At 60.3% G+C, this 19988-nt stretch overlaps 3 protein-coding genes across 6 annotated transcripts; 2 read left to right on the top strand and 1 right to left on the bottom strand.

The window, feature by feature from the left end:
- The first annotated feature begins 1017 nt into the window (after window positions 1-1017).
- LOC110477893 (procathepsin L) lies at window positions 1018-3364 on the top strand. The gene is made up of 7 exons (XM_021544070.3): window positions 1018-1139; window positions 1483-1605; window positions 1778-1924; window positions 2104-2328; window positions 2773-2941; window positions 3063-3177; window positions 3265-3364. The coding sequence occupies exons 1-7, from the start codon at window positions 1023-1025 to the stop codon at window positions 3362-3364; spliced, it is 996 nt and encodes a 331-aa protein (XP_021399745.1). The 5' UTR covers window positions 1018-1022.
- A 473-nt stretch (window positions 3365-3837) lies between these two features.
- Window positions 3838-7815, top strand: MYDGF (myeloid derived growth factor). The gene is made up of 6 exons (XM_021544067.2): window positions 3838-4023; window positions 5360-5410; window positions 5694-5755; window positions 6064-6145; window positions 6688-6760; window positions 7056-7815. The coding sequence occupies exons 1-6, from the start codon at window positions 3844-3846 to the stop codon at window positions 7133-7135; spliced, it is 528 nt and encodes a 175-aa protein (XP_021399742.2). The 5' UTR covers window positions 3838-3843; the 3' UTR covers window positions 7136-7815.
- A 1213-nt stretch (window positions 7816-9028) lies between these two features.
- On the bottom strand, window positions 9029-17170 carry TNFAIP8L1 (TNF alpha induced protein 8 like 1). Of its 4 annotated transcripts, none has more exons than XM_021544063.3 (2): window positions 16495-17170; window positions 9029-10421 (listed from the first exon to the last, which is right to left on the bottom strand). In XM_021544063.3, the coding sequence occupies exon 2, from the start codon at window positions 10417-10419 to the stop codon at window positions 9859-9861; it is 561 nt and encodes a 186-aa protein (XP_021399738.1). In that variant the 5' UTR covers window positions 10420-10421; window positions 16495-17170; the 3' UTR covers window positions 9029-9858. The 4 variants fall into 4 exon arrangements, 3 of the variants coding, with proteins under 3 accessions (XP_021399738.1, XP_021399741.1, XP_021399740.1); XM_021544066.3 differs by lacking the exon at window positions 16495-17170 and adding an exon at window positions 16328-16420; XM_021544065.3 differs by lacking the exon at window positions 16495-17170 and adding an exon at window positions 11545-11649.
- Between the last annotated feature and the right edge of the window lie 2818 nt (window positions 17171-19988).

Consider the following 19988-nt stretch of genomic DNA (forward strand, 5'->3'; position numbering starts at 1 on the left):
TCTGTTGGCTCCTCTGATCGCCCAGCTTGCTGCAGGATTTTTTTGGCACCCTAGAAAAGGGTTGGTCGTCTTCTTTTGGGGATTGAGAATCCCGAGAGGAATTAGCTGGGAAATCTCCTCCCGGGGAGCCAGAGCTGTTCCATATGGAACAGGCTCTGTGGGGATTGAAACACAAATGATGTGGGTGGACCCACAGGGTGATGGAGCAGGGTGGCTCTGGGTGGAGGATTTGCAGCTGGAGGATGAAGCTGAGTTAATTTCTTGAGTGGGAATGACAGAGGAGCCGGCAGGTGCTGGGGAAACCAGGCAAAAACCACTCTTCCTCAAGAATTTGGGACTTGGGAGTGGCTTGGGAGGCATTTCTTTCCCAAAACCCACCCTGTGGGGCTTTATTTTTAGGTGAATGGTGTGGAGGGAGAACAGATGTTCTTGGGGACTTATTTTTAAAACAAAATCACTCCTCAAGCTACAAAATTAGCTCCGAAAAGTCACTCCTTGCCCTGAAAGATGCTCGAATGGAAAACTTCCTGGCATCTTCATTCCCAAAGTGGGTGGGATAAAGGTGCAATGACAGCTCTGGATCTGGGAAAACCACGTCAGTGGAAACTCTGGCTGCTTGAGGGTCTCAGGCATTTGATCTCTGTCCTGGGCCATGCTGTCTGCACCCCCAGAACAACTGGAGCAGCTCAGAAATCCCAGGATCCCCCAAAGGAGGAGTGGGGTGTCCAAGGAAAGCTCTGGGTGTGTCTGTGCTGGCCAAACGAAAGGGTGTAAATTGATCTTGGAGAATCCTCTCGGAGGGATTTTGGTGAAATCACAAACATCCCAGCTCCGTGCTGGGACACAGGGATGGCTTCGGGCACGGCCTCGGCAGAGAAACCTCCTGCCCCTGGTTCTCCCTCTCGGAGCTGGCACAGATTTCTGTGCCTCCCCAAGATTTTCCTGCTCCCAGCCCCTGGCTGCAGCTGGGGTGCTCAGCCCAGGGCCCCCTGACCCATTCTTGCCATCCCCAGCCCTGTGCCATGGCTCTGAGCCTGGGGCTGCTGCTGGCCCTGCTGGGCTGTGCCACAGCAGCGGATCCTGCCCTGGAGGAGGCCTGGGAAGGGTGGAAGAGTCTCTATGCCAAGGAATATCCAGGGGTAGGTTCTGCTCCCCACAACCCTCCTGCTCCTGCCCAGGGGGGTCTTGTCCCCATGCACCCACCCCACCCTGTGCCCCCTTGATCTCTATGCCAAGGAATATCTGGGGGTAGGTTCTGCTCCCCAAAACCTCCTGGTCCTGCCCAGGGGTTCTTGTCCCCATGCACCCGCCCCACCTTGTGCCCCCTTGATCCTTGATCTCTATGCCAAGGAACATCCAGGGGTAGGTCCTGCTCCCCAGAACCCTCCTGCTCCTGCCCAGGGGTTCTTGCCCACCTGCACCCACCCCACCCTGTGCCCCCTTGATCCAGAGGTCGTTCCTGATCCTCTGATCCTGTGGCAGGAGGCTGAGGCGCTCCGCAGGGAGATCTGGGAGCAGAACCTGCGCCGCATCCAGCAGCACAACCGGGAGGAGTCGCAGGGGAAGCACAGCTACCGCCTGGCCATGAACCACTTCGGGGACCTGGTACCTGCTGCCACCTCCCCTGGGCACCCCTCAGAGCACCCAGCCCTTGATCCAGGGGCTCAGGGAGGGGATGGTTCGCAGGGTTTGAGCCAGGGAGTGCCAACTCCCAGCTGGCTCCCGGGGGAGGGTGGGGGCACCCTTGGCATCACGCATTTCCCTCGGTGACCTGCAGACGAACCAGGAGTTCAATGAACTCATGAACGGCTACACCCCGGTGCCGAGGGAGGAGCCGGCAGAATTCCAAACTTCGGCAGCCCTGAAACCCCCCATGAAGGTGGACTGGAGGGCCAAGGGCTATGTGACACCTGTAAAATCCCAGGTGGGCACGGGCTGGGAGCCCAGCCAGGGCTGTGGGATGTGGGCAGCAGAACGGAGCAGCAGCTCTGTGCTGCTCTACAGTCCTCACCCCTGAGAGCAGCACCGGGGGCTCAGAGCATCCCTCTGGGGGGCTTGGGGGCGATGCCAAGTGGTGACCCCTGCTGTCCCCACCTCCCCCAGGGGGACTGCGGGTCCTGCTGGGCGTTCAGTGCCACGGGGGCCCTGGAGGGGCTCATGTTCAGGCAGACGGGGAAGTTGGTGGCGCTGAGCGAGCAGAACCTCATCGACTGCACCAAGAAGTTGGGCAACAAGGGCTGCAGGGGGGGCCACATGCAACGGGCCTTCCAGTACGTGCGTGACAACGGCGGCCTCAGCTCCGAGCGCGCCTACCCCTACACGGGCACGGTAAGGGACAGCGGGTGACCCCGGGATGTGGCTGGTGGCACAGCCCCGGCGGGCACGGTAAGGGACAGCGGGTGACTGTCGCTGTCGAGGCAGGATGGGAATGAAGAGGCTCTGATCAGAAGGCTGCTGAGAGTAAAACTCTGATTTATTCAAAATGCACTGCTCTTTTATACAGAGCTTCGCAAGGATCAACTCCATTGGTCCTGAAGTGAAAACAACTCACTGCATTGGTGCAGAGTGCTTGACACACAGTGATAGAACTTAACTATAAACAATGTGAACAACAAGAGAGATAAAGAATTATTTACATTCTTCCCCAGCTCTTTCCCAAGCTTTTGCCTGGCTAGAAACTCTCAGTTTCTTTCTTTGACTGAATCTGAGACCCACAGGTGACCCCGGGATGTGGCTGGTGGCACAGCCCCGGTGACACTGTCCCTCTCTCAGGACAACTCCCGCTGCAGATACAATCCCTCCAACAAAGCTGCCAACTGCTCCAGCTTCAGGACGCTGCCCCGGGGCGATGAGGCGGCCCTGGCACAGGCGGTGGCAGCCGTGGGGCCAGTGTCGATGGCAGTGGATGCCAGCAGCTACACTTTCCAGTTCTATGGCTCAGGTACTGTCTCTTCTTCAAAGGTAAACTGAGGCAGGGCCACTCTCTGCAGCCCCTAGCCCCAGGGAAGTGGTCCCACCACCTGGAAATGGGACCAGCTCACCCCAGCCCTGCTCCCCCCCAGGCATCTTCAGTTGCCCATATGGCCAGCAGCAGCCGAACCACGCCATGCTGGTCGTGGGCTACAACACTGCCCACTTCGGCAACTACAACGTGAGCTACTGGATCATAAAGAACAGGTGAGGGCTTGGGGTGCCCCCAAACCTGTTGGGTCGCCATTCTCGTGGGTGTGCTGATGGATGTGCTGCTTCTGTCTCTGCCCGCAGCTGGTCGGAGGGTTGGGGCGAGAAGGGCTACATGTTCCTGCTGAAAAACGCCAACAACCAGTGCGGGGTGGCCAGTGATGTCAGCTACCCAGTAGCCTGAGCCAGGACAGCTCTGCCTCCTTCCCACCCGGCCGGAGAACCCACAGCTGTTTCCTTCTGAAAAAGAGCTTTTGTTCCTCTGCAGCAAGAAGCAATTAAAAGTCTTGGTTAATCTTGGCACCACGGATGGCTTGGGTTGGATGGAATTCGAAGCCCATCTTCTCCCCGGACACCTTCCAGGTTGCTCCAAGCCCCATCCAACCTGGATGCTCCCTCTCACCATGCTCAGCACTCTCCAGGCTGTCCCTCCCAGCCCGGCCATCCTGCTGTCCTTTGTCCCCATGGCACCTTATCCTCGTGGTGCCTTAGTGCCCTGACCACAGGGCCTCCTGTCCCTCTGTCCTGCTGTCCCCACGTCCTCCTGTCCCTGCGCGGTCGCCGCCGCTCCGGCGCGCCCGGACTCCTGCCCACACCCAACATGGCCGCCGTGCCGTCGCGCTGGCCCCTGCCGGCCGCCATAGCCCGCTCTTCCTCTCCAAGATGGCGGCGCCCAGCAGGAGCAGCGGCTGCCGCGCGTGGGCCGCGCTGCTGCCCGCGGCTCTGCTGTGCCTGGCGGCCCGCGCGGCCGCGGAACCGGGCGCGGCCCCGGGAGCGGCCCCGAGCACGGCCGAGTTCGACGTGCGGCCCGGCGGGGAGGTTCACTCCTTCTCCCGGAGCCTGGTGAGCGGCCCGGAGGGAGGGAGGGGGAGCGGAGAGAGTACGCGCCCCTCGCTGATTGGCTGCGCGACACGTCACTCATGTCACCTGCTGTGGGGATTGGCTGGAGGCGAGAGAGGGCGGGGCGAGCGGGTGGGGGGGTCCCCAGGGAGAAAGGGGTCCCCAAAGGGGCTGCAAGGATCTGGGGGCTCTAGGGAGAAAACGGGGGTCTGCAGGGGAAAGGGGGTCCCAAAGGGGGCTACAAGGGCAGGGGGACCCCTCGGAGAGCGGGGGTCAGCAGGGGAAAGGGGGTCCTCAAAGGGGGGCTACAAGGGGAGCTGGGGCCTGCAAGGGAAATGAGGTCGCCAAAGGGGGCTGCAAGAATAGGGGGACCCCAGGGAGTGTGGGGGTCTGCAAGGGAAGTGGGATCCCTAAAGGGGGGCTACAAGGGCAGGGGGGCTGGCTCCAGGGAGAACGGGAGTCTGCAGGGGAAAGGGGGTCCCTAAAGGGAGGCTTTAAAGGCAGGGGGGCCCCAGGGAGTGTGGGGGTCTGCAAGGGACAGGGGGTCCCCAAAGGGAGGCTCTAAAGGCAAGGGGGACCCCAAGGAGAGTGGGGGTTGCAAAGGATAGGGGGTCCCAAAGGGGGCTACAAGGGCAGGGGGGCTTCAGGGAGTGTGGGGGCTGCAAGGGAAAGGGGGACCCCAAAGGGAGCTACAAGGATCGGGGGGCTCTAGGGAGAACGGGGGTCTGCAAGGGAGAGGGGTCCCCACAGGGGGTTACAAGGGCAGGGGGACCCCAGGGAGAACGGGGGTGCTCCAGGAGGGAAGGAGCCTCCACAGAGAAGGGGGTCCTCGAGGGGAAGGAGTCCCCAGGGGGGGTTCTCCAGCAGAAGGGGTTCCCCAAGGTGAGGCAGTTTCTGGAGCGAGGAGACCCCCAGGGATGGGGACCTGCTGTGGGTAACAGCCCCCCAGGGGAAGGGGGGGTACCCCGAGGGCAGCGAGAGGGGAAGGGGGTCTCAAAGAAAGAAGGGTCCTCATGGGAGGGGACTCAGCAAGGGAAGGGCCCCAGTGCAGAAGGGGCTGGGGGTCCCTGGGCACCCCAGAACACGAGTCCACCCCAGAGGAAATGGCCTCAGGTGGTGCCAGAGCAGGTTTAGGCTGGATATTGGGAAATATTCTTGATGGAAAGGGAGGCCAGGCACTGGCACTGTGGCACTGGTGGAGTCCCCATCCCTGGGAGGATTTAAAGCCTTGTGGCACTTGGGGACAGGGCTCAGCGTGGCCTCGGCAGTGCTGGGCTTTTCCAAGCTCAGCAACTCCTGGGTTCTGTGGGATAAAAGCTCCTGTTCCTCTCTCTGGCAGGGGGATTACGGCTGCACCTTCACCTACTCGGCCCAGGGAGGCACAAACGAGGTGAGCCAGGCCAGTCCCGGGTGAGCCGGGCCAGCCCTGGGCGTGTCCTGCTGCAATCAGCTCCTTTTTCCCATCCCAAAAGGAAAAGGGGCCCGGAGCTGTTTGTGTGAGAGCACAATCCTGGCTGCAGGGAGCAGGAGGGGCCAGCAGCGAGTGCTGGGGGTGGTGGTTGGATTATTTCGGAGCTCCTGCTGCAGCTGGAGGGGAGGGATTGGCCTTGGAGGGTTTTCCCCGCGTTGGCTCTGGATTTTCCCCGCGTTGACTCTGGATTTTCGCCGTGCAGCAGTGGCAGATGACCGTGGGAGTGAGCGAGGACAACGGGCTCTTCTCCTGCTCCATCTGGAGGTGTGTCCCAAGCACGGCCACCACAGGGGTGGCTGCGGGGCAGGGACAAGGACCCGGCTTCCCTGCTGGATTTGCATCTGGTCAGGGTTTTCCTCTCCCAGGGATGCTGTGGTTCCGGGGGCTTTTCATGCAGCTGTTGGTTTCTAAATTCTCTCTTCCCCTCTCCCCTGCTCTGCACAAAAGCTGCAAAAAATCCAGAGGTGGCTGTTGAGGGGGAGGAGGGAGGGAGCCAGGAATTCTTCATTCCTCTGCTCCTCCTCCTCTGCACCTCTGTGCCAGATGACAAAGGCTCTGCTTTCTTCTTTCAGGCCCCAAGGGAAGTCTTATCTCTTCTTTACCCAGTTTAAAGCTGAAGTGAAAGGAGCCAAGATAGAGTATGCCATGGCTTATGTAAGTCCCAGCTGATCCCGGGGAAGCAGGAGTGTGGGAGGCTGCTATAAAACATGAATTAGACATGGAAAACATTTATTAGACATCTGTGCCATGAAGTGCAGCTCCATCAGGTCCTTAATTAGAGGCTGGTGGCAGGCAGGAGAGGGGCTGCAGGTGAGCAGCCTGCTCCTTTGTGTTCCTGCCCTCTCAGCCACACGGATTTGCTGGGAGCGGGCTCCAAAGGGCACTGAGGGAGTTTTGGATTGCCTCAGCTGATTGCATGTGACAAAGCAAATTAAACCTCTGCTGGTGTTTTTGTCTGGTTCATTCTTCCATTTCCCACTTTCCAGGGGTGAGGCTTTCATTCACCCTAAGGATACGAGTCCGTGGTTTGATAGGGAACAGGAAAACAGAGATTTTCCTTCAGATTTCCTTTGTGCACTTCATTCTTCCACTGCAAATCTCAACCCTGCTCATTCTCAGTGGGCTGTTGTTTGGTTTGAATGCTGTGACCTGTTGGATTTCCTCAGCCTCTTACACCTCCTTCCTTCCTCTTTCAGTCTCAGGCTGCTGCGGGTGCCCTGAGCGACATCCCCTTAAAACAGGAAGAGTTTGAAATGACTGAAACATCAGGTGTGTGCCTGAGGGGGCTGGGAGAGAGGGGCTGGGAGGGGAGACAGGCCTGGCACCAGTTTAAGCTCAAATCCTGGTGACAGAGCCATGGATCTGGGGGTCCAGTGCTTTAATCCAGCACTGACAGCTGGATTTTGTGGGCGATAAACTCCCGGTGTAATGAGGGATTTCTCCCCCAGCCTGGCACGTGTGGGAGTGGGAAGAGCAGTGCCCAACACGCTGGGAAGGGCCCAGCAGGGCTCTTTTGTTCCTGCTATTCCAGCTGCTGATCCTGGGCTTTTGTCTCTCCCTGCAGTGTCTCACAGGGAAGGCAAGTTCCGTTTCGAGCTGTCCAAACTCATGATTGTAGCAAAAACCCCCCGTGACGAGCTGTGACCCCAGGCCAGCCCCGGGCAGGGGGCACGGCCAGAGCAGCATGGCAGTGAAGAGATTTCCTGCTTACCTGCAGGGTTTTTCTTTTGGTTGGCCAAACCTTTTCTGTTTTTCCATACTGAAATGTGCTGGGGACCGACTTGGAGGTGTGGGGACAGGTTTGTTGTGCCTTGTGTCAGAGTAACAACGTGCTTTTTGCAGCTGGAAAAGCCCTGGGAGGCTCCTGATCCTCCTGTGCCCCTTCCTGCTTGGCTGAGCAGGGCAGAGCTCCCTGGAAAGGGGCTCCTTATCTGCCTGGCTGGGAAGAGCAGCGCAGGGAGATAAGGGGCTGGACTTAAGCAGGGCTGGCTAAAGGGAAGTTGTTAACTCTGTCGTCTCTGGAGGGAAGATGGGATTTCTCTCTCCACCAGCGTGACAGGAGGAAATAATTAATTGGGGGGGAGGGAGGGAGGGAATTGGCCAAAGCTCTGATTCCATGGTGAGTGTGGGGCTGGGGGAACACAGAGCAGCTTATTCTGACACAAGAATCAACCCAGGCAACCCTTCCACATGTCAGCACAACCACAGGACTATTTTATACCTACAGAAAAGTGATTTTTTTTTTCTTATCCAGAGTAATAACAGGGAATGTGCAATTCCTTTCCTGTGTAAATACAGCACAAATAAAGAAATAAAGCATCGTGCTCTGGCCTGAAGCTGCTCTGTTCTGTCCCTCTTCCCCTCTCCAGCTGTGTGGACCTTCATTGCTGCTTGGCCAGGAGGAGCTGAGGTGTCCTAGGGGAATTTGGGGGCTGCAGAGGGTTTAGGGGGGATCTTGCAGCTGACACAGACCCAAATCTTGGGAACAGCAAAGAGTTTCTGGCTGGGCATCCCTTGGCCCCATCCCACCACACTTGCCTGGGATTCCCAGCTTTGATTCCTGTCCAGCACACTCCTGACAGGGACACAGCAGCCCGGGGGGGGACAGGAGCTGTTCTCAAATGCCCCTTCCTGAGGGACCAGCACCTCTTGGGCTCCTGGTGTTCTCCACACCCCCTTGTGAACGAGCTCTGCCCCCACCCCAAGCTGTGTCCCACGATTATCAGTGACAGCTGCAGCCAGGCCTGTGAGGTGACAGAGGCAGGGCCTTTTGTGTCTTTTATTTCATCTTCTAAGACTGAGAGTTATCAGTGCCAGTGGTGGGAAGGGAGCAGGAGCAGGAGCCGGCAGCTGGAGACATCCAGGGAGCAAAAGGCACCAGAAGGTTGTGGAGATAAGGCCAGTGGAGGTGGTGTGGTGTCTTGGGTGCTAAAAGGGCAATTTCCAGTGCTCAGAGCTGAGCTCAGCGTGCTGGGAGTGACCTGAGCATCCCTGCTGCTCCAGGAGCCACCCCTGCTCCCTGCTCCAGGGTCCCTGCTGCCAGGGCTCTGCTTTTGGGCCCCCCTGGGCCCTGAGGGGATGTGGGGGTGCAGAGGAGCACGTGTGGGTGCCTGCTGGCAGCAGGATCTCACCAAATCATTGAATGGTTGGGGTTTGGAGAGGCCTTAAAGCTCATCCAGTGCCACCCCTGCCATGGGCAGGGACAACTTCCACTGTCCCAGATTGCTCCAAGCCCTGTCCAGCCTGGCTTTGGGCACTGCCAGGGGTGGGGCAGCCTGTGCCAGGGCCTCCCCACCCTCGCAGGGAGGAATTCCCAATATCCCACCTAGCCCTGTCCTCTGGCAGTGGGAAGCCATTCCCCTTTGTCCATGCAAACCCAGGAGCTGCTGAGCAGGGCCAGCACAACCAGCAGCAATGCCAGGGGACAGAGGGCACAAACCCCAGGTCACAGAGAGCCACCAGCACCTGGGGGCAAAGCCAGCTGTCCCCAGAGCTGATTGTGTCACTGTCACCACTGCCAGAACAACCTCACAGAGCTCCCAGGCCACACAGGTGAGTTTATTTAAACAACTCATTTTTACAGAGTTTACAGAGTTTGCTAAAAACGAGCATCACTCAGTCAAGGGCATGGAAAAGGGATGAAATCCCAGGGGAGCTTTGGATGACCACCAAGGGCAGCGCTGGAGCTGCCAGGTGGCACCACCACCACAGGAGGCTGGTGGGCAGTTGGGTGTGGGGTGGTTCCAGGGATCCAGGGATGGAGCAGCTCCCTCCCAGCTCATCCCCAGGTGAGGAAGGATCCTCCTGGTCTCAGGGACTTGTCTTTGAGGACACCTAAACCCAGGCAGGAGCACCTCCCTGCCTGAGGCAGCACAAGTCTGGAGCATGATTTTCTCCCCACCACGTTGTGGAGCTGCTGGAAGGAAACCAGAGAGTTCCACAACCCTCCAGTTTGGGGTCTCCAAACTGTTCACCCCAACAACGTCCCACCTGCTCAGAGACACTTCAGAGGTGCTTCACACCGCGAGTCTTTGGTTTGTTTTCCCCACAGAGAGGGATACAACAGAGTTCAAGGCAAAGAGTCCAAATCCTTGGACTCAGCTAAAGGCACTTGGTGGGCAAAGGAAATCAAACTGTACAGCAGGGACCCAAAATGCCAGGATCTCCTGGAGAGGGCTCAGCCCAGCACAGGGAGGGGTTTGCAGACCCTGGGCGAGGGGGAGACGAAGTCAAGAGGTCCAACCTCATGGAGAAACGAGCAGAACGCTGCAGAGGAGGAGGAGGAGGAGGGGACGGCGAGCCCGCTGAAGACCACAGCGCACACCTCATCTTCGGCCTGGCGGGAGGCAGACTCCAGCTGCCCAGCCTCAGATGTTGTCCTCCTCCAGCATCTTGTTGACCCCTTCGCAGATCCTCCGCAGGTGGGTGCGGTAGGGCTCGGCCGGGCCGTACAGGGCCGACAGGAACTCGTAGTCCGCAAAGTGGTTGAAGACGTGGTTGATGCGCGAGTGCGACTTGGCCGTCAGGTGCCCGTTGACCGCCTGGTGCAGCAGGTCCCGGCACTCGGTGAGCACGCTGGCCATCACCCTGCGGTCGAAGGTGAAGTCTATCTGGTGGAAGCTGACGGCCGTCATGGCCAAGGTGTGCACCTTCTTACGGAACCGCTCCATCAGCAGCAGCTCCTCGGGGCTGAACTGCCCGTTGCGGTAGAGAACCCCCAGCTTCATCACGATCTTGATGAGGTTCTTGATGATCTTCTGGGCCTCTTTGCGGTTGTGGGTGTACTCCTTGGTGGCCCGGTACAGCTCGTCCAGGATCTCGCTGCTGGTGTCGTCGATGAAGGCGTTGGCGATGGTCTTGGTGGCCATTTTGCTCAGGAGCTTCTTCTGGGCCTGCAGGGCCAAGTTCTTGGTGCTGAAGGTGTCCATCTCTGCGGGGAAAGAGGCACACACGGATCAGTCCCTGCTCTGCATCCATCCCTGTGGGGCTCAGATTCAGTCAAAGAAAGAAACTGAGAGTTTCTATCCAGGCAGAAACCTGGGAAAGAGCTGGAGAAGAATGTAAATAATTCTTTATCTCTCTTGTTGTTCACATTGTTTATAGTTAAGTTCTATCACTGTGCGTAAGCACTCTGCACCAATGCTGTGAGTTGTTTTCACTTCAGGACCAATGGAGTTGGTCCTCACAAAGCTCTGTATAAAAGAGCAGTGTATTTTGAATAAATCAGAGTTTTACTCTCAGGAGTTGGTGCTTACGAAGCTCTGTCAAAAAGAGAAGTGTATTTTGAATAAATCAGAGTTTTACTCTCACAGCCTTCTGAGTCAAGTCTCTTCATTCCCATCCTGCCTCGACAGCGACACATCCCCATCCCACCTGGGCTGCTGGTGTGTCCCAGGCCACAGCAGAGGGTGGAGCTGGATGAGCTTTAAGCTCCCTTCCCACACAAATCATTCCATGATTTGTGATTCCTCAACTCCCCACACAGATTTTTGGCAGGAGAAAGAGCATCTCCGTGCAACAGCGAGACTGAGGGAGCTCCTGGGTGCCAGGGCAGGTGAGAGCTGAGCTCACCCCCCAGGATTTGTTGCTGGGATCAGTTAGAGGGTGTTCCCACCTTCCTTTTCCCAAATTCTGTGGAGAGGCTGCAGCGAGCGAGGTGTCCCTACCTGAGCACGGCCCGTGACCCTCCATCCCGGCGTCCCTCCTGCGACCGACGCCTGCCTCCTCCCGCTGCAGCAAGGACTCTTGCCCCATCATTTTAACATTTTTCCTTCCTCAAAACCTGACTCACTTCCTGCAGGGTGAACTGGGGACAGCCCAGGTGGCAGCTGAGTCACCCCCCGATGCCATGTGCCACATGCGCCGCGGTGCCGGCCGCGGCCGGAGCGGCACAGCCGGTTTGCAGCACCCAGGAATGGCATGGGAGCCCTTTTCCCTGGCACTGCTCGCCCTGGAACACCCACACAAGCTCGGGCTTGTCCTGCTGCTGCTCCAGCCTCCTCCAGAGCCGGCACTGCACCAAGGTGAATTATTCACCCAGACAGGAACCTCACCTCCAGCCCAACTCCCACATCCCGGCGGGACCAAATCCGTCACCTCGGGCAGAGCACGGCTTGAAACTCTGCTGCGAACGATTCAAACAAACCCTGGAGATGCATCTCGGCCTGGGAAACTGCAGAGCTACAAATCACAGGGAGGGGAGAACAGCAGGAAATCACCCGGGATGGATGGGCAGAGCTGGGAGCTGCTTATGCAAGAGCCTGCACATGGCACGGACAGCCTGGCAGAGCAGGAGGGGATGGGATCAGCCTATAAATAAACACATCCCCAGGGAGGGGAGAGGAGATATTTCAGCTGAAGGGTGCTGCTGGTGTGAGGATGGATGGGGATAAATTGCTCATGCAGGTTTAGGTTTGATGTTAGGAAGGAATTCTTCCCTGAGAGGGAGCTGAGGCCGTGGCACAGGGTGCTCAGAGTAGCTGGGGCTGCTCCTGGATCCCTGGAAGTGTCCCAGGCCAGCTTGGATGGGGCTTGGAGCAGTGGAAGGTCTCCCTGCCATGGCAGGGGGAGGATGAGATGAGCTTTTGGTCTTTTTCCGACCCAAACCATTCCACAACTCCGGGATTCTGTCACAGAACCGAGTCTGTCCCCACCACGGGCAGCTCTGTCATTTCCCCCTGGCCAAACTGAAAACCCTAAACCCCTCTGGGGATGCCCAGCCCTGCTCCTACCACTCTGGAGCACCCACCAGGCTCTCAGGAGCAAATCCCAGCTCCTCAGGGATGCCCTGCTGTGGCCAAGGCTGCCCAACCTGTCATGCCAGGATGAGGGTGCTGAGCCCTGGCTCCCTGAGCATCTCCCAGCCATCAGCTCCGTGGGGATGAGAATTCCAGGAGCAGCGACAGAGACGTCGCCTGCAGGGTAATTTACAGCCCTCAGGAAAAACAAGGAGGTTTGGAAGCATTTCCTACGGTGGGAAAACATCGATTTTTTGTCAGCCTGAGCCTCGAGCTGAGGCTCTCACACTTAATAAGACAAAAATGACAACGCAGAGCTGGTGACAGCAGCTGCTGGGTGATGGAATTCCAGTGGCTGCATCCAGGAGGTGCTGCCTGAGCCCGGGCAGGAGGGAGGGATGGGCAGGATGGGCAGAGGCTGCTCCATCTCCTCTGCCCTGGCTGCGAGGGAACTCAATTCACCCATGCCAGGCATCCTGTCCGGAAGGAGCAGGGCTTTGCTGTGGTGTTGACAGCCTGGAATTTCCCTCCCCAGGCTCGTGGAGTGCTCTGGGAATGGTGCCTGGATAAATAGGAATTCCCACACCCGAGCTTCTCCCTCGGGTGACCACAGACATAAAGCGAGGGCAAACTCCACCTCCAGAACACACAAAAAATAGGAAGTGCCAAGTCCTGCCAGCTGCCCACGGCTCCCAAATGCCAGCTGGAATCATGGATCAACCCTCTGCTCCCTGCACCAAACAACAGCCGGCTGCTCACAGCCCTCCCCTGCCCCAGGACCAGGAGCATCGCTCCAGCAGGGAAACTGAGGCACGAAGCATTATGGGGAGGAGGTGTCTAAGGACCCCAAAAGTGCTATACAGGCGGGTATGGAGATCCCAAAAACGCAACCAGCTCCCTCTCCAGTGCCCAGAGATGGTTTTATAGGCTGCTTCCTGCAAAACCCAAGGAAACCCAGGCTCACCTCCTGCTGGCTCCGGCTGCACCAGGATGGTTCCCCGGGCACCCTCCACAGCACACTCGGCCCAGCAGGACCTGCTGACTCAGCACCAGCGGGAGATTTCACTGGAATGAGCCTTTTTCCTGCCGGGAAGGGCCCCACGACCCCATTGTTCAGGAGGGGCTGCTATCAGCACACAGAAGAGTCGAGCCTTGCCCCGAGCAGCCTGAAAGAAGCCACTTCACTTCCTTCCTGTCGCTGAAGTTTCCAGCCCTGCTCAGGGCTTGGGCTCCCCCCCCACCCCCTTCTGCTTTTTCATGAAAACACCCTAAAAAAAACCAGCTTCTTCTTCTTCAAAAATGGAGCAGCCCAGTGCTGCTGTCACCGAGTTCCTCCCTGCTCCGGAAGAGTGTGGCAGGGCTGTGGTCCCAACGGTGGCTTTGGGGACAGGTACAGCCCTTTCTCGGAGGGTTTCCACCCATTTTGGAGGTTTTTGGGGGAGCCTTGCAGCCCTGAGCGGTGGTGTGAGGGTTGAGGTGTCCTGGGTGAGGACGCAGAGGGGAGGGTGGCCCTGTCACAGGATGGATGTGGTCCCCTGGGGACAGACATCTCTGGTTTGGTTTGGTGCTCACCCCACAAGGCTTGCACCTCACCCAACACTTGGCTGTGACCCGATTTCCCAAAAAAAAAACCTCTCCCACAGCACTGAAGGCACAAGCATCAATTATCAATCATCATCAGAAAGCTCCTGTGCGAGGGGGGAGGACAAGACCCTGTCACCTCTGGTCACCTGGCACCGGTGGCACCACAGCAAAGCCGAGTGAACGCTGTCCAACCCAGCAGTGATACCACCCCAATTATCATTTTTTACCTGCTCCAAAGATCCCTGTCCCTGCCTGTCCCTTCCACCTGGCTCCCACCAGCAGCTCCATGGACTTGATCCCCTGAGCCTCCCCAGTTCCCTTGGCAGCAGGTGAATATTTCATGCAGGGAAGGAAAAGCACTTTAATTAATTCATGGAGCAGCACAGAGGGGGAGGCTCCACAAAGCTCCAGCTCAGAGCAGAGGCGCCTCTGCCTCCTCTTCCTCCTCCTCTCCCTCCTCCACCTTCCCACCCCGGCCTTAGTAACTTGGTCTTGCTACAAGTTTCCTCCAACACGGAAACATCGTTTCCCAACAGGATAAACATTGAATAGTGGCCATCTCCCTGGATTTCCCTCCATCCCACAGGCTTCTCCTTCCCCTGCTTTGGGAAACACCCCTGCTCTGCCCCCCAGCATTCCCAGTCCCCCCAGCCCCGTGGCTGAATGCCAAGAGGGCGGATGGGATCCCACTGCTCTGCTCTCCATCCCCCAGCAGCGTGCTCCAACCCCTATTAATTAATTAAACCCTCCTGCATTCCAGCAGCTCCGGGCAGTAACCTGAGAGCCCCAGCAGCATCTCCAGCCTGTCCCGCAGCATCCGTGAGCCCCGCAGCTCCCAGGCCCCCGTTACCAGCGCCGGGAGAGCCGAGGGAGAGGAGCGGGAGGAAGGCTGAAGGACGCTCGCAGGTTGCCATGGTGCAAAGGGCAGCCGGAGACGCTGCGTGTGTGCCGAGCGGGGTGAGGCCAGGAGGAAAAAACACTGAATAAACACCTCGCCCGAGGAAAAAAAGCTCCTTCCTTGGCAAAGCCGGGCGGATCCGTGGCTGGAGAGGGCACCGGGAACGCTGCTGGGCACCGCTGCTTCCAGCTCGCCCCGCTCGCTCCCGCTGGTGCCATGTCCCCATCACTGTCCCCATCACTGTCCCCATCACTGTCCCCATCACTGTCCCCATCCCCGTCCTCTCCCTCTGAGCTCCCCCGTCCCAAAATCTCCTTCCCTTCAGCACGAGGCTGAAGCCACGCGAGGGAGATGGATTTTGGTTTTGCCTGGGAGCGCTGATCCGCCCTGGCAGCACCGACGTGTCCGTGCAAGGAGCCGAGGCGCCCATCCGAGGGGGGCTCTGGCGGTGCCAACGCCGGGCACGGCTGGGGAACCCCCAAAAGTGGGATTCCCGTGGGAATGGCATCCTGGGATCCGCAGGGAGGGGTGCTCGCCCCCCAGCTCGGGGCAGGGGCTCATCCTGGGGGTGGTTGTGGCATCAAGGAATTCTCCCTGCGATTACTGTGACCCGCGGGGGAGGCAGCTGCCAAATTGGAGAGGAGGAGGAATTGAGGTTATTTTAAGGAGAGGAGGAGGAGGAGGAGGAGGAGGAGGAAGGGGGGTTATTTTATGGAGGGGAGGAGGAAGAAAGGGAGATTTTATGGAGAAAAGGCAGAGGAAGAGGAGGAGGAAGGGGGGTATTTTACAGAGAGGAGGAAGGGGGGGTTATTTTGGAGCATCTGTCTCGCCTTCCATTTCCTCCTTTTCTTTCTCCAGCTGCCATCAAGCTGCTCTCCCTGGCAGCAACTTCCTTTCTCCTTCGTTTGGAGCAGACTGGAGACTTATGGGGAAGTAGAAAACAGAGGCTGGGAGGGGGGAAACTGAGGCCAAACCACCATCCGTCCGTCCGTCTGTCCGGCCGCGGTGGGGGCCAGGGCACATCACATGCTTCCTGCCTCGGGATCTGGAGGACAAAGTCGCTCTCTGGGAGGGAGGAAAACTCCACGGGACAATTGGGATTCAGTGCTGGGCTTGGGGTCAAGGAAAGAAGGGCCCAAATCCTTCCCTGCTCCAGGGAAATTTCGAGTTGGGAGCTTTTACAGCCAGCTCGCGGCCCGGGCGGGATCCGGCCTCTCCACAGGGATTAGAATTTCCAGGAATGGAGGAATTTCAGCCTCGGGAGCTCAGGGGTGGGAGGAGGGACAGGCGATGCTCAAGCCAAGTGCTGCCATGGGGTACCCGGCCCTGCCCTGGCACGTGGGGCCGTGCCAGCCCCACGGGGGTGGCTCCGGTGCCTCCTCCCGGTTCCCGTTATCCAACACCCACCGGACCCAGCCCCGTCGCGTTTCCCTTGAATCTGGCGAGGGGAAATCGCCTTTTCCCCGTGGTTTATCCACCTGGGGAAACTGAGGCACATCCTGCCGGGAGCGGCTCCCAGCCCTGCCCGCCCCGCGGCTCCCCAAACCCTCCTTTCCCCTCGGGGGCTGCGCGCGGCCGTCGGTGCCCGGTGACACCGGGGAGAGGGGGGACACACACACGGGTGATTCCCGGGATGGAGGGCGAGAGGTTTCGCCCCGCAGCGCAAGCACGGAACAGGCCGGTACCGAGCGCCCCCGCCCACACGGACCGGGGAAGATGGGAGGAACCGGGGAACCGGGAGGAACTGGGAGGTACCGGGAGATACCGGGGGAACCGGCCCTTACCTGCAGCCTGACTCGGGGAGAGCGGCGCCGGGACCGGGGCTTCTCCGGTGCCCCCGGCGGGACGGGACGGGGCGGGACGGGGCTGGACGGGGCGGGGCCAGGCGGAGGGTCCCGCTTCCCCCGGTGCCTCTCCCTGCCCGGCGGGCTCCCGCAGGCGCTACCCGTGCCCGGTCCCCGATGCCGGTGCCCGGTGACGACGTCCGGCGTTCGGTCTTCGATGCCCAGTGCCGGTCCCGGTGTCCGATGTCCGGTTCCTGTTTCCCGGTGCTGGTTCCCGGTGTCCAGTGTCCGATGTCCGGTGCCCGGTGCCAGTTCCCAATATCTGTTTCCCGATTCCCGATGCCGGTTCCCGGTGTCCGGTGCCCGGTGCTGTTCCCGCTGTCTGATTCTCGGCGTCTGGTAACCGGTGCCCCGTGTCTGGTTCCCGGTTCCCGGCTGTCAGTGTCCGGTTCCCGGTGCCGATACCCAGTGCCAGTTCCCGCCTTTCAGTGCCCGGTTCCCGGTGCCGGTTCCCGGTGTCGGTTCCCGTTTCTCAATGTCCGGCTGGCGGTGCCGGTTCCCGGCTCTCAGTGAGGGGTTCCCGGTGCCGGTTCCGTCTCTCGGAGCCCGGTTCCCGTCTCCCGGTGCCGGTTCCCGGCGGGTCGGGGCCTCCCGCCCGCGGTCGCCGCCAAGTCCCGCGCGGGGCCGGGAGCGGCGGGGGCGGGGCCGGGGGGCGTGTCCCGCGGGCGGCGCCAGCCAATGGCGGCGCGGGGCTTGCTACGAAGCAGCCAATGGGAGCGCGCGGATGGGGCGTGGGCGGGGCCGGGGCGGGCGCGTCCCCGCGGGTCCCGCGCGCGTGGGCCGGTCCCGGTAACGCGCGTGGGGCGGGCAGAGCCTCCCCCAGCCCGCACGGGGGTGACGGGGACACGGGTGGGTGACGGGGACACGGGTGTGTGACAGGGACACGGGTGGGTGACGGGGACATCGGTGGGGGAGAGGATCACGCGTGGGACGCCGGCGGCGCTGATGAGCCGGAGCTGAGGAGGGCGCTGCTGGACCGGGCTGTGCGTGGGCAGCGCCGCGGGGTCCTGCAAAGCTCCCCCTCCTCTGCACACAGCGTCCCCACGAGGGGATGTGACACCCGTGGGAAGAGGAGAAGGCGTGGGGGCTGCCGTGCTGCCGGCCGAGAGCAGCGTGTGCGGGAATGTTTAGGCGCGGGGGTCGCGGCTGTCGGGACCCCCCGACATCCCAGAGATTCTGCGCTCCCCAGCATCGGGAGTGTCGGAGCATCCTTCCTCTTCCTCCTCCCGGCTCCGTGGGTAGGAGCCGCGGCACGGGATCCTAATTCCCAAAGGTGGCATTAAACAGATTAAAAGTGGGATTTAGAGCGGATTAAAGTATGGATTAACGGCAGCCTTGACTTGAGTCTTGGTCTCACGCAGCGGCTGGGAAGCGAACCCCAAATCCTCGCCAATTCCCCGGCTCTGATGCCCCCCGCCCCACGGCAGTGCCCGACACCCCCGGGGCATCGCCCCCACTCGCAATATTCCCGAGGATTTCCGCTGGTGCCAGCTCGTGCCGGAGCAGCCGCAGCAGCTGTTGCCGCACTGCCGAACAGCTGTGGCACCAACCTGCCCTGCATAAATCACCCTCCGGGCTCGTCCGGTCCCGGTGGCCACCGGGAGCCTGGTCCTGTGTCCCCATTACTGCCCTGCTCTGTATTTTCACCGCTGTCCTGCTGTCCCCATTGCTGTCCTGTCTTGTGTCAGCACCATTTCCCTATCCCATGTCCCCATTCCTGCCCCATCCCATGTCCCCACTCCTTCCCCATCCCATGTCCCCATTTCTGCCTCATCCCCTGTCCCCATTGCTGCCCCATCCCCTGTCCCCATCCATGTCCCCATTCCTGCCCCATCCCATGTCCCCATTCCTGCCCCATTCCATGTCCCCATTCCTGCCCCATTCCTGCCCCATCCATATCCCCATTCCTGCCCCATCCCATGTCCCCTATTCCTGCCCCATCCCATGTCCCCTATTCCTGCCCCATCCCGTGTCCCCATTCCTGCCCCATTCCCTGTCCCCATCCAGTGCCCCATCCCGTGTCCCCATTCCTGCCCCATCCCATGTCCCCATTCCTGCCCCATCCCGTGTCCCCATTCCTGCCCCATCCCATATCCCCATTCCTGCCCCATCCCATGTCCCCATTCCTGCCCCATTCCCTGTCCCCATCCCGTGTCCCCATCCCGTGTCCCCTATTCCTGCCCCATCCCCTGTCCCCATTCCTGCCCCATCCCGTGTCCCCATTCCTGCCCCATCCCATGTCCCCATTCCTGCCCTGTCCTGCGCCCCCACCGCTGTCCCACCCCACGCTGCCATCGCTGGGCCACCCCCGCCGTTTGTCACCTCGCTCAGGCTGTCGCTGAAGGTGTTTTGGAGGGTGATGGGATGGGGTGGCCGTGTGGGGAGCACCCCTGGGTGCACTCCGGTGTGCCCAACACGCAGATCCCAAAATTCCCAACTCGGGAAGGATCTCAGCAATGTCCCCACGTCTTGCAGAGCTCTGCTCCTCAGCCCAGCCCTGGAGCAGCGGCCGGGGGATGCTGTGCTGGGGTCACACGGGGGGAACCCCCCCAAATCCATCGCCACAAATCCCTGCCCGGAGGATGGAGCAGCCACTGCGGATCGCGGGGATGGGAGCTGGCTGCGCATGAAAACCGGGAATAAAAAAAGAAAGGCAGCGAGGCAGCGGGATGTGGGCCAGCTCCGAGCAGCCGCTCCCCCCGTCCCTCCTCTCCTTGCAGGGAAATGAAACGGGGCTTGCAGCCGCTGCTCTCCTGCCCGCCGAGCCTCCCCGTCCTCGGGGAAGGCGGCCCGGCTCATCCCGCTCCCCCTGAGGCTGCACATCCCACCCGGACCCCCACCACAGCTCCGGGACATCCCCATCCCTCTGCGGCTGCACATCCACCGAGACCCCCACCACAGCTCCGGGACATCCCCGTCCCTCTGCGGCTGCACTCCCACCCGGACCCCACCCCAGCCCCAAAACTTCCTTTCCTCTGCCTCTGCACATCCCACCGAGACCCCCACCCCAGCCCCAAAACTTCCCTCCCTGTGCCGCTGCACTCCCACCCGGACCCCACCACAGCCCCAAAACTTCCCTTCCCTCTGCCTCTGCACATCCACCGAGACCCCCACCCCAGCCCCAAAACTTCCCTTCCCTCTGCCTCTGCACATCCCACCGAGACCCCCACCCCAGCCCCAAAACTTCCCTTCCCTTTGCCTCTGCACATCCCACCAAGACCCCCACCCCAGCCCCAAAACTTCCCTCCCTGTGGGGCTGCACATCTACCGGGACCCCCACCCCAGCCCCAAAACTTCCCTCCCTGTGCCGCTGCACTCCCACCCGGACCCCACCACAGCCCCAAAACTTCCCTCCCTGTGCGGCTGCACATCCACCGAGACCCCCACCCCAGCCCCAAAACTTCCCTTCCCTCTGCCTCTGCACATCCCACCGA

The sequence above is a fragment of the Lonchura striata genome, chromosome 28 (genome assembly GCF_046129695.1).
Source record: "Lonchura striata isolate bLonStr1 chromosome 28, bLonStr1.mat, whole genome shotgun sequence".
Taxonomy (NCBI): domain Eukaryota; kingdom Metazoa; phylum Chordata; class Aves; order Passeriformes; family Estrildidae; genus Lonchura; species Lonchura striata.